Source organism: Erinaceus europaeus, chromosome 23 (genome assembly GCF_950295315.1).
Source record: "Erinaceus europaeus chromosome 23, mEriEur2.1, whole genome shotgun sequence".
NCBI lineage: Eukaryota > Metazoa > Chordata > Mammalia > Eulipotyphla > Erinaceidae > Erinaceus > Erinaceus europaeus.
Window position 1 is genome coordinate 9,940,179 of NC_080184.1, and position 13,218 is coordinate 9,953,396.

The 13,218-nt window shown below is 40.8% G+C and overlaps 2 protein-coding genes across 10 annotated transcripts in view; one reads left to right on the forward strand and one right to left on the reverse strand.

The window, feature by feature from the left end:
• Positions 1 to 13,218, reverse strand: part of LOC107523312 (zinc finger protein 14-like) — a 517,712-nt gene that overhangs the window by 493,782 nt on the left and 10,712 nt on the right. For 2 of the 4 annotated variants that reach the window (XM_060181688.1, XM_060181687.1), the window contains one exon: positions 7,767 to 7,897. The exons of 1 other annotated variant lie outside the window; for it this stretch is intronic. In XM_060181688.1, coding sequence (XP_060037671.1) covers positions 7,767 to 7,781 — 15 coding nt within the window. In that variant the 5' untranslated portion in view covers positions 7,782 to 7,897. The remainder of the gene's footprint in view (positions 1 to 7,766; positions 7,898 to 13,218) is intronic. One more of the 4 variants, XM_060181686.1, reaches the window with a different exon arrangement.
• The window catches only part of LOC103127428 (zinc finger protein 709-like), a 393,603-nt gene that overhangs the window by 57,003 nt on the left and 323,382 nt on the right, over positions 1 to 13,218 (forward strand). The window lies entirely within an intron of this gene.

The window sequence follows — 13,218 nt, forward strand, 5'->3', positions numbered from 1 at the left end:
TGCCTATACTGGTTAAAGGCTGTTCATTTCCCCTAAGCAATCAGCCTCAGATATCTAAAAGATACTACAAAAAAACCAGGTGACTATGATATGTCTTGGTAATAAAGTTTTCTCCTCTTGTGTGTTATAGACTACTTTTATATGTGTGTTTTAAGTTTGGTTTTGTGGGCTGAGAAACATTAATTTTAAGGTTAAAAGTGTAACTAATTTTGAAGCTACATTCTTTTTTTTTTCTTCTTTTTTTTTTTCTTCTTTTTTTTTTTTTTCCTCCAGGGTTATCGCTGGGCTCGGTGCCTGCACCATGAATCCACCACTCCTGGAGGCCATTTTTCCCCCTTTTTGTTGCCCTAGTTGTTGCAGCCTCGTTGCGGTTATTATTGCCATTGTTGATGTTGCTTTGTTGTTGGATAGGACAGAGAGAAATGGAGAGAGGAAGGGAAGACAGAGAGAGAGGGGGAGAGAAAGATAGACACTTGCAGACCTGCTTCACTGCCTGTGAAGCGACTCCCCTGCAGGTGGGGAGCCGGGGGCTCGAACCGGGATCCTTACGCCGGTCCCTGCGCATTGTGCCGCGTGCGCTTAACCCACTGCGCCACCGCCCAACTCCCTGAAGCTACATTCTTATCAGACAAAGTTAAATGAAAAAAAAGAGGAGTTTCCAACACAGTTCTTATGTGGTAATATAAAGGTAAAATTAATTTGCTAAGGTAGCCGAGGATTTAAAGTAAAAGTCTAACTACTTAATGTGACAATGCTTCATCTCCAAATTTAAATGCAAATTATCTATGTATTTAGCTGAAAAAGTTCCAGGACATTTTGGAGGGCCCCCAAAATGCCCTGTGAACTGTTTTGTGGAAATTGGTCCACAGAGAATTTGGCATTTGTCTGGCACTGTAAATGTTTTGAGAAGCACTGTCATTAATGTGTGTTAACTCTCTAATTAACTGGAGTTTGTTTAAAGTTTAAAGTAAAATTTAGTTAAACTGAATTTAGTTTGAAGATCCTGGCTTACAGGGAATGCTACAGGAGGTTAAATAACATAACCTGTAAATTTATGTTCTTTAAAATTCAAACACACCCTCTTAAATTAGGTATCACACACCGAGGCTGTGTCTAGATCTTGACTATATGACAAATGGCAGAAAGGTTATTGATTTGTAAACGTTTTCAAATACCTTCTCAACTAAAGAGGTAGAACTGGCCTGGGTGAGTGAAAGATAACACAATGGTTATGTTAATGATTTCATGCCTGGGGCTTTTGCTCTGGTTTTCCTCTTTATATCTTTCTGCTTTTAAAAAAAATATCTGGTTTGCTTTAAGACAGTGTCAGAGATTTAGGCTTGATAAATTAAACTGGTACATGGTGTTTCTGGTCTGATAAAAGATTTGATGTTTGGCAAATCCTGATTTAGCAAAATTAGTCTAAAATTGTTATTTTAAGGTGATGTAAAAGCAAAAGATTATTTTGAACATTTAAGCTATGTTTATTTTAGCCTTTTAACTTGTTATATCAGTTTTAAAGTGTAAAATCTATTAATAGAATTTTATAACCACCCTTACTCATGATAACTTTGTGATGAGTAAAAATCATAGCAAAAACTAAGTTTTAATATTGTGCTTAAACTCTTTAAGCAGTTTTAAAATCATGCTAAAGAAATAGTAATTATTTTATCATGTGAGCATATTGGGTGTTGACATATACTATAATGGTATACCTGTTTGTTAAAAAGGCCTTCTAAAATTATTTAAGATATATAAGCCAATTCTAGTCATTGGGTTATCAATTTTAGTGAACTCCTAATTTAGTTTTCTGTATGTCTTGCTGGTTACAAATGTATGACTGCAGCTGTGACACCCCTTCAGTTGTACCGCCAGTTTCTCCTAAGGGGTCTCCAAGGGGCAACAAAATTCCCCACAAATCTAAGGTTGTGGGACTATGTGAAAGCTTGGTAGAGCTTAGGGAAGCTCCCCCCATCCTAAGATGGAGGTCTGGAAAGACACCCTACTTGTTAGCCTCTCTCCTTATAGAGATGAGCCAAGAGGGAAAAGTCTCCCAGACTCAGTTTCTCCTTGTTAGTCTCTCAAGCTCACAGAAATCCTACAGGCCTTTCACACTTAGTTCCCCCTGCTGACAGGCCAAATAGTTGCCTGCTTTAAGGTTCACTCACTCAGAGTTCACACATCCACTTCACCTTTTGATCACAAAGGAGAACACACACTATCACACACCCCTAACACCAGACAGTGGAAGCCCCCAAAATCTTATTTCCTTGTGTCCTTTGATGTCCTTAATTTATATCAAGTCTTGTTTCTATTTCTCTATCTCACCGTACTGGTTTAACCCCTATGCTTCTCTCAAATGCCTTTGGGTAATTAAAATACCTGCATCAAGAGATTGTTTTGACCTTTATGTATTGCATCAACTCTTGTCATACCAGCCCCTTACCATAGGGGCAAGATGACCTTTAAGAAACCTGTAATTTCTGATGTATTTTGTTCTTTAACTTTCTATATAAACTCAAACCCACCTTGAAATAAGTGAGTGCTTGTACCAGAATACTCCCTGATGCCTCTTTTCTGATCTCTGGGCCCCTTAGAGCCAGAGAGGGAGGGTTGGTGATTTATCTTCTGGCTGGATCCACTCCATGGGAGTGCCAGTATAAGGTGAGCAAGGTTGCGCAGGGGCCTGCAGATATCCCTTTGGCATTTCTAGAGTGCCTCACGGAGACTTACCTTATATACATCCCAATTAACCTGGAAGCCCCAGAGGATAGAATGACACTGAATTTGGCCTTTTGTTGCTCAAATTTGCCCCAGATTTTAGAAGAAAGTTACAGAAGACAGAAAGATTTAAAGGAAATCTGACCAGTAAATTGGTAGAAATTGCTCAGAGGGTTTTTAAGAAGTTGGCAAATGTTCTGACACTGGACTTTGAGAAAAAAGAAAAGAAAATTGGGGCAGTGCCTAGAGGGAAAAGAAAAGTCAGAAAGGTAGTCTAAGGGCAGAGAAAGATCAGTGATTTTACTGCAAAGAGAAAGGACACTGGAAGAAAGATTGCTTTATCAAAAAACTATTTAGACTGCTTGTGGATGAACTTAAAGGCATAAGCCAGGGAATGTTGACCCAAAAACTTGGGCCATGGCACAGAACGGTCGCCTGTTTGTCAAATATTGGACCCAGTGGCTGCTGGCTGGACAAAATGCCTAAGGACAATAGCACCTGTGGCACAGCTGGTAATGAAAGCAGACAAGCTATCACTGGGGCAAGTCCAACGCCCACCTAACCTACTACTAAGCTTTGTTCTTAGACCGGCCATGAGTGAAGTTCAGCACTGATACCTGCCTGAACCCTGCCACCCTGATATTGGAGACTGATCCTGAGACTCCCCCCCAAAAGAATGACTGCCAAGAGGTATGCTTTTACTACACAGTATGTGCATGGAGCATGTGGGGAGAGAGGATTCCTGATCTCCACTGGGAAGAAGATCCAGCACAAGGACTAGATACTGAACCTACTGGAGGCTGCATGGACCCTGCAAGAAGCAGCCCTGATCCATTGTCCCGGACATCAGAAAAGAAACTGGAGGGCAGAAGAAGCCACTTGTACAGCTACACAGCAAGCAGGGCCAGCCTTGGTATTGATTCTACCAGATACCCTGCTTCCAAATGACCCTGGATACAGTAAGGAGAAAGATAAGATAGGTGGGAGATTAGGACTAGGGACTAGGGAAAGAAAAGGTGAAAAGTCATTGGGAAGCAGATTTTATAGAAGTGAAACCAGAAATTTTGGGTATAAGTATTTGCTGGTATTTATAGACACATTTTCAGGTTGGGTAGAGGCTTATCCAGTAAAGTCTGAGGGGGCATGGATGGTGAGCAAGAAAAACTTTAGATAAAATAGTGCCCAGGTAGAGAGCTCCCCCTCACCACTGGTTTTGGTAATAGGTGGGCATTCACTGCTAATGTGTCTCAGTTAGTGGCCCGGGAAATGGAAGCAAACTGGAAATTTCATTGTGCTAATGGGTCCCATAACTCCAGGCAGGTAGAAAGGTAAATTATACCCTGAAGGAGACTAACTAAATTAATCCTTGAAACTGGTGGGGGATAGGTACTGCTCCTGCCCCTGACCCTTCTGAGAGTGTGCTGCTCCCCATTTGTAAACAAACTCCCTTTGAAATTTCTTTTAAATTAAAAAAAAATTATATTTTATTTATTTATTTTCTCTTTTGTTGTCCTTGCTGTTTTTCATTGTTGTTGTAGTTATTATTGTTATTGATGTTGTCATTGTTAGATAGGACAGAGAGAAATGGAGAGAGGAGGGGAAGATGGGGAGAGAAAGACACCTGCAGACCTGCTTCACCGCTTGTGAAGCGACTCCTCTGCAGGTGGGGAGCTGAGGGCTCGAACCAGAATCCTTATGCCGACCTTGTGCTTTGCGCCACCTGTGCTTAACCCGCTGAGCTACAGCCCGATGCCCCCTTTGGCAGACCACTGGCTCTGATGCCTATCATGATCCCTGATACTCTTGTCACTAATCCCACCACTGTTACCAAGTCCTTACAGAATCTCCAGCTTATATTGCAGGACAATTGGAATGTTCTGGAACAAGCTTTAGGGAAGGACAAGTAACCAGACTAGTGTCAACAGACGACACCAGTGGTTCCCCTTGAAAAGTAGAAATGGTTGTGTTACAAAATTGGAGGGGGCTGGTCCTGTTATTCCTGAGACGAAGAGGACTTTACAATGCCTTAAGAGACTTGCTATTTTTTTATGCCAATAGCTTAGGTGTGATCAGAGATAATATGTCCCAGCTTAAAAGGGGTTGAGAGAACTAGAAGTAGAAAAAGAGAAGAATATATTGGTTTAAATCTTTGTTTAGTTGGTCACAGTGGCTAACAATCCTCATAACTGCCACAATAGGCCCACTTAGCAATAGTATTGCTTACGGTTAGACCCTGCTATACTTCCTACCATGATTGCTTTAGGAGTGGCAGGAGCAGCCAGGAATTGGGACTAGGCATTGCAGCTTACATACAAAGCAGTCAGACGTCAAGAAAATTGGGAGAATTAATAGACCAACATTTGGGGTCCTTGGAGGTGGGTATTATACAGAGAAATCCCCCAACTCACTTGCAGAAGTAGTCTTACAGAACAGGAGGGGGCTAGATTTGCAATTCCTAAGACAAGGAATGACTTTGTGCTGCATTAGGAGAAACATGTTGTTTTTACGCAGATGACTCAGATATAATTAGAGACACCATGACATACCTTAGAAATAGGTTCAGAGAAAGAGAAGAAAAAAAGGAAAAATGGGATGAATTGGTATGAGTCTCTATTTAATTGGTCATCCTGGTTGACCTTTATGCATACTAATAGCAATGTTAATGTTTGTTAAATAGACCGATCAGGTTTGTAACCAAGAGAATAGATAGTATCAAATTGATGGTAATGAAACAACAATATATATTAGTAGGAAAAAATTAACGATCCTGATGAACAGTTGGACAGATGTCCTTCTGATTCACAAGAAGAGGAGGGAATGTGATGAAATGGAATTCCCCAAATCTAGACTAATCCATTAAAGTAGAGAAAGTGTCTTAGAAACTAGATAAGATAAAATTACACTAATGCACTAATTGTTTCAGCTCCACACCAGGCAGATACAAATGTTTATCTTGAAACTGCATACATACCCTGTAACCCCTGCTTCCTCAGCTATATGTTAACCTGTCCATTTGGCTTCTGCAAACACTGCTTGCTTCCTCCCTAGAAGACAAGCATGGAATGTTCTCCTTGAGACTTTTACCCCAAAGATAAATAAGCAAGGACATGCAGACCCTCCCATCCCCTTCACTTTTCCCTTTAAAGGGGGGGTGAATTTCAAGTCTAGTTATCTCAGAGCAACGGGACCAGACTTGGTACCGGCCTGATGTCCCATATATAATTCCTGTCATTCTATGTGCCACATGTGGTGAAGTAGTGAGGAAGGTTTTATTATTCATCTCTCTCCCTCTCCCTTCCCTTTTGAACAACTCTATCTATATAGAATGAATTAGAAAGTATATAAAAACTGTATACATGTAAACCAAATGATTCCAACAAGGGCAAAAAGACCAGAAGTAATTATAGACCACTCTCTCATTTTAAACAAAAAGGAGACCAAGTTTAGATGAATTACAATGACACTTATTTACTAAAGACATAGACCTTTGCAGGAAATCCTCCAAACTCTTATACAGTATTATGTTTATAGGAAAAGGAATTAGAAGTTTGAGAAAAGTAGCTAACCAACTGTTGGTATGCTTCTAATTCTGCTTCTAAAAACCCCTTCTGTTTCACTGGTTTGATCCCCCCTGCTTAACATTGTATTCTATTTACATAACCACTGTTAACTAAGCACCACCCTCCCTCCAGGGCATTGGTGGTTCAGTGGTAGAATTCTCGCCTGCTCCGCCCCCGCTCCTTGTCACATCCTGATTTTCACCAGTCATTTTTCTCTCCACCCTCTCTAAATCACATCCTGTTTACACCCTAGTTGGCAAGTATATTAGTTTTAGTTTAGTTTAGCTTAGCTTAGATTGTGCTGCGTTCTGCATGAATAAAGAGATACTGTGTACAGCTCAACTATGAGTCCCTGGTCATCTGTCACCCACCCGTGAAGCTAGTCGGCAATCAACAGTTTTCTGAAAATACATAAAGAAAATTTCAAAACTTAGAACCTCAATTGCTGTTATAAAAGATGAGGGTAGACAATGGATATAAATGTACCCAGAAATCAGTTATATCTATGCATGTCTATATTCACTAGTAGAATTTATGATGTATATATATCTCCTCAAAAAGGAAAAGTCTAAAGTCAAGGTGACACTTTTTCTCCTCCATTTATTTTTTTTCTTTTATTTTTTATTCTCTTTATTTATTGGAGACAGCCAGAAATTGAGAGGGATGGGGAATATAGGGAGAGAAAAAGAGAGACACCGGCAGCCCTGCTTCACCACAAGTGAAGCTTTCCCCCCTGCAGGTGGGGACTAGGGGCTTGAACTCGGGTCCTTACGCACTGCAACATGTGTGCTCAACCAGGCGTGCCACCGTCTGGCCCCTTCTTCCATGTATTTTTAAAAAGTTTTTATATTATTTATTTGGTACTGAATTGAGACAGAGATAAATTGGGGTGAGAGGAAAGATGTTTCCCACTTCATGACCCTATGTGGTACCAGGGGTTGAAACTGAGTATCTGAGTATGACACTCAAAAAATCTTTAACAGGGTCTTCATGGCTCCACACATAATAGACAGCATACATTAACATCTGTGAGATTCCATGTCAAGCCCCATCTCCCAAAAACCTGCAAAGGGAAGTTTGACACATGGAGGAAGTGTTGCAGGTTTTTCTTCTTCACTTTCTCTCCCCCATCCTCTTTTTCTCATATGTATCCATATCTGTATCTACATATAATGGCAGCAAAGACCAATGACAATGTGCAGACAGAGTTCCATTGATAAACTTGGTGGAAGGAAAAGTTTTTTAAGAGTAAGTGAAAAGACAGAGATGCAGGGAAATAAGAAGCAGTGAATGTTATATGGAAAACTGGGGAATGTTATGCATGTACAAACTACTGTATTTACTGTTGAATGTAAAACATTAATTCTCCATTAAAGAAATTTTAAAAAGCAGTGAATTAAACATAAAAGAAAATACATTTATAAATTAAAATATGAGTTATCTAGAAAGAAAAAGACAGCATCAGATGCAGAACATGCCACTTACCTGAGAAATTGCCATTTCTTCCTCCTCCTCTCAATTCTCCTTCTCAGGACAGAAAATGAAAAATCACAGTACCTGTTTGAGACTATGACTGAAATCCACTGGCAAAGTTGTTTTGCTTGACAGCACTGCACCTACAAGGAAGATATTGTAATGCACAAAAGGTCCAATAACCTAGCCTTTCAAGGTGAAGAGATTCAGGAACAGGACAAAACCCTTGAGGACTACTGAGTGAGTTATCCTGCAGATCTGGGTCTTCCCTACACTTAAAAAATTCTACTGTTATATCTCATTCAAACCCTTAATTTTCTCCTTTAATAAAGGCATGAATCTTCAAAATTTAATAAAATGTCTGAGTCTTCCTACTTAACTTAGGCCTCACTTCTCAGAGATCAACATTAAAACAGTGATAATCACATACAAAAATACTTTCATACCTGAGGCACTAGAAGCCTCAAATTCAATGCACAGCATAAACTAGAGCTGAGGAATGCTCTGGTAAAATAATAGCAGTGATATTCAGAAAGCAAATGAGAATAGAGTCTGGGGACAAGAGAGACTAATAAATTTTCTTCAAACTCCACTTCTAACCCTAAAAAAGTTAAGCTGAGTAAACCCCATGAGCAAGAGCACAACTCTTGATTAACTAAAAAATTAAAATACAGTATTGTGCAGGCCAGAAAGTAGCAAAGTGTTGGAATCTAAAGCATATGGGTCTGAAGACTTTGAACCTTGGCACTACATGTGCAGCTGTGAGTCTCTGATTATCTATTCTTCTCTCACAATAATAGATAAATTTGAAAGCAAATAAAATGAAGTAAAAGATGTTCTGAAACTGTGGATGACAGGGAATCAAAGAATTCAGAAAATTTTAGCTGAGGGAAATTCCAGTAATCCTAACCACTCCCCGATGCCTGGTCTTGAAAGACAAGATGCCCCTACTCCCTTACTCCTGTTTCTAAAAGACAAGATTCCTAGTACCATGACCACTTGTAACTGTGATATCCACTGTTTAACTGTGATAACCACTGCTTCTGTAATACAAGGCTAAATTAACTTACTCACACATCCTAGTTTAAAATACTGTCACGGGAGTCAGGTGGTAGTGCAGCGGGTTAAGCGCACGTGGCGCAAACGCAAGGACCGGCGTAAGGATCCCGGTTCGAGCCCCCGGCTCCCCACCTGCAGGGGAGTCGCTTCACAGGCGGTGAAGCAGGTCTGCAGGTGTCTATCTTTCTCTCCCCGTCTTCCCCTCCTCTATCCATTTCTCTCTGTCCTAGCCAACAACAATGATGACATTAATAACCACAACAATGTTAAACAACAAGGGCAACAAAAGGGAAAATAAATAAAAATATAAATAAATAAATAAATAAATAAAATTAAAATACTGTCACAATGCCCATTATGGGTCAGAGTCTGCAGAATAAACATGGTTCTCAGTCCACAATTTAAAATAACATTAGCTTTCTCCTCCACTCAATTTTGGGTCCAGTCTCCTTGAATTTCAGCATTCCCTAACATGAATAATAGGTAGTTGGAGAATTTTTCTTCTATTTTCTTTTCTCTACTTAGTTATTTTAAAATTTCTTTATTGGGGGATTAATGTTGAACAGTCGACAGTAAATACAATAGTTTGTACATGCATAACATTTCTCAGTTTTCCACATAACAATATTATTATTATTATTTTACCAGAGTTCTGCTTAGCTCTACTTTTTTTAATTTACTTTTTAATTTTTTAATTTTATTTATTCCCTTTTGTTGCCCTTGTTGCTTTATTGTTGTAGTTATTATTGTTGTTGTCGTTGTTGGATAGGACAGAGAGAAATGGAGAGAGGAGGGGAAGACAGAGAGGAGGAGAGAAAGATAGACACCTGCAGACCTGCTTCACCGCCTGTGAAGCGACTCCCCTGCAGGTGGGGAGCCGGGGTTCGAACGGGGATCCTTATGCCGGTCCTTGTGCTTTGCGCCACCTGTGCTTTACCCGCTGTGCTACAGCCCGACTCCCGCTTAGCTCTACTTTTAAGTAGTTCTGCAAATTGAACCATGGAGCTCAAAATCTTAGGCATCTCAGGCATGAAGGTCATTTACACAACCATTGTGCTGTCTCACCAGCCCAGCATGAACTATTTCATCCTTTTCCTCATATCCATCAATCAGAAGACTAGCATAGCTAGTAATTTCTCCGTAACTATGTCGACACTTATCTTAGGTGAATCCCCAACACAGTACCATAACCCATCCCCTCCACTAAAGGTCCCGTTCTTTATTACCCTGGGAGCATGGACCAAATATATCTACAGGGTGCAGAAAGTGGGAGGTATGATTTCTGTAAGTGCTTGTCCACTGGACATAGGTTGATCAACACCCCCCATTCTGTTCCTATATTTCCCTATTGGGGTAGACATCTAGGGAGGTGGGGTTCCAGGACACATTGGTGAGATTGTGTGACAGATAGACTTCTTAGATCCCCCTCACCCCAGATTCGGCTTCTCAGCTTTTTCTTGGCTACAACAGAATTTTCCTTTGCCAGAACTCTGAACTCTACTTGCCTCATTTTGATTGCCTCACTTTTCTAATATTTTGGTGCTAAAAGTTGAGAGGGGCTAGAATTTAGCTTCTCCCTCTGGGCCTTTCATGTCACACTATCCTAATACAGGTCCCCATCTGTTGGAAGGAATCTTCACAGAAGTGAAATGGTATCACTGTCTCTCCCTCCTCCTCTCCTATCAATTAAACTCAGTCCTATAAAATAAATTACATTAAGTGAAATAAAAGAAAATAGGGACTGAATGATATCACACCTGATTGAACATGTATGATAATGCACAAAGACCTGGGTTGAACCCCCAGCCCCCACTTGCAGGGAGAAAGCTTTGTGAGTGATGAGCAGTGCTGCAAGTGTCTCTTGTATCCCTCTCTATCACCCCCTTACCTCTGAATTTCAGGCTGTCTATATACAGTAAATAGATAAGATTATGAAATGAATAAAGAAATACAAAAATAGATAGTAAAGACACTAATAGGCAGCCCCATGCTGCCAATAGAGCACACTGGACCTCAGGAATAGCCAAGATAGGTCATAGGAATCCACAATGAGGCCTAAGATGGATAATTTGGCTAGAAATAAGGAAGGGTGGGAGTTTGAAATAGCACAGCAGGTTAAGCGTAGTTGGCACAAGGGTAAGGGCCCAGATTAAGAATGCTGGTTCAAGTCCCTGACTCCACACCTGCAAAGGAGTCGCCTCACAAGCGATAATGCAGCTTGCAGGTGTGTTTTTCTCTCCCCCATCTGTATTCCCCTCCTCTCTTCATTTCTCTCTGTCCTATGCAACAATGATGACATCAACAACAACAGTAAGTACAACAATAAAACAAGAGCAACAAAAGGGAATAAATAAATGAAATATAATAAAAAAATAAGGAAGGGTAGTCCAGGAGGTGACATAGTGGATAAAGCTGTGGAATTTCAAGTGGGATGTCACGAGTTCAATCCTGGACAGCACATATATCACAATGATGTATGGTTATTTCTCCCTCCTCCTATATTTCTTATGAATAAAAAGAAAAATCTTAAAAGAAAAAAGAATTTTCAAAAAAAAAAAGGGGGGGGGAGAATAGTGAAGGGAGACCTCAGACACATGGCTGCTATGGGGAGCACTGGAGCTTCTCTGAGGCAACCTTTTCTATCTAAGCTCTGGAGGCTGAGACTCACCAGCTACATGATTACATCCAGACTCTGGAGTCACTGAAGTGTCCTCCTCAAGAAGTGAATTAGCGGGAGACATGTGCAAACAAAAGGAGGAAGCAAGGAGACTGTGAACATTTGAGAAGTAGTACTTACCTTCTAGAGTGACTTTCTTCAGTTGTAAGCACTGCTCATAAGCAGCCCAGACTGGAAAGAGCACAGGCCAAAGCCTAGATTATAAATAGATGGAGCTATTCTCACCCTCATGAGGATTGTGACCACAGAACTGCTTTCGTGTCTCAATCCAGGAAATATGAATCAGAAAGTCAAAACAATATAGAATCAAGCACTGGCCTGGCTATATGGCAGGAGAGCTGTACAACCAGCTTCTAAGAGGGTGAGAAAGGAGAATAGTATTAGCAGGAAAGCATGAAAATCCTTCTTAAAATGCTAGCAGAAAACAACTTAAACATTCCAGAGAGTAGATAGGGTGCCCCTGAGCAAGGCCGGTTCCTGCTTTTCTCCCCAGGCCCTGCTCAGACTGCTGGGAGTGCACTGAAGAATGCAAGGAACTTGGGAGGAAGATGATGTATGTTGGAGTCAAGGGTGAGACTCAGGAACTGTTGCCTCAAAGAAGACAGAACATGTCTAGAAGCAGCCTAGGGGCTCAAAGTCACTCTACTGTGTCTCCTCTGCTGTGACTAGAATTCCTACCATAGGCCATGGAATGGAGTCCCCATGACTTGCTGTGTTCCCACTTGGGGAACACACACCAGGCTCTGCCCTTAATTGTCTGCCAGCATGGATATTCTCAAGGGTTGAGCTTCATTATCCAAGGGGTCAGGGGTGTGAAGTACAGACTCCTGTCCCAGCTTTGAGTGTGGGGGTCTGAGTTTGCACTAGCCCACTGATCTGGTGTGAGGCATCAAGGAAAGACTAGATAACCCTAGGCAGCAGTATCAGGTTGGGGAGAGATAATTAGGATCCAATTATTAAATCTATGCTGGTGGCTTGAGGAAGAGCAAAAGCTCACTGTGCATAAGGCCTCTCTTGCTTTGTGCATGCCTCAATGTTTGTTTAACATTCTGTCTCTCTATATAAATGAAAATATGGCTGCATTCTTTGACTCATTTAGGATGGAGCTAGAAGGAATTGTGTTAAGTGAGATAGGTAAGAAAGAGAAAGACTAGTATGGGATGATCACACTCCTAAAAGAAGTTGAGAGATATAGATGGGATACGGTGGGAGTAGGATATGAAATTCTGATGGTGAAAATTGTACCCCTCTTATCTTATGGTTTTGTCAAGGTTTCCTCCCTTTTTTTTTCCTTTTTTTTTTTTTAAATCTTTATTTGTTGGATAGTCAGAAATTGAGAGGGAAGGGGGTGACAGAGAGGGAGAGAGACAGAGAGACGCCTGCAACACTGCTTCACCACTTGTGAAGCTTTCCCCCTGCAGGTGGGGACCGGGGACTTGAACATGGGTCCTTGCGCACTGTAATATGTGCACTCAACCAGGTGTGCCACCACCTGGCCCCAGGTTTCCTCCCTTTTAAAAATATTTTATTTATTTTAATGAGAAAGAATAGATACAGAGGGAAAGATACCATGAGAGAGGAAGAAACCAGAACACTGCTCAGTTCTGGTTTATGGTGATGCTAGGGATTGAACCTAGAACCTCAGAGCCTCAGTATTGAAAGGCTTTTGCATAACCATTATGCGGTCTCCCCCAGACCTCTATTTTTCCTTTTTATAAATAAAAAATT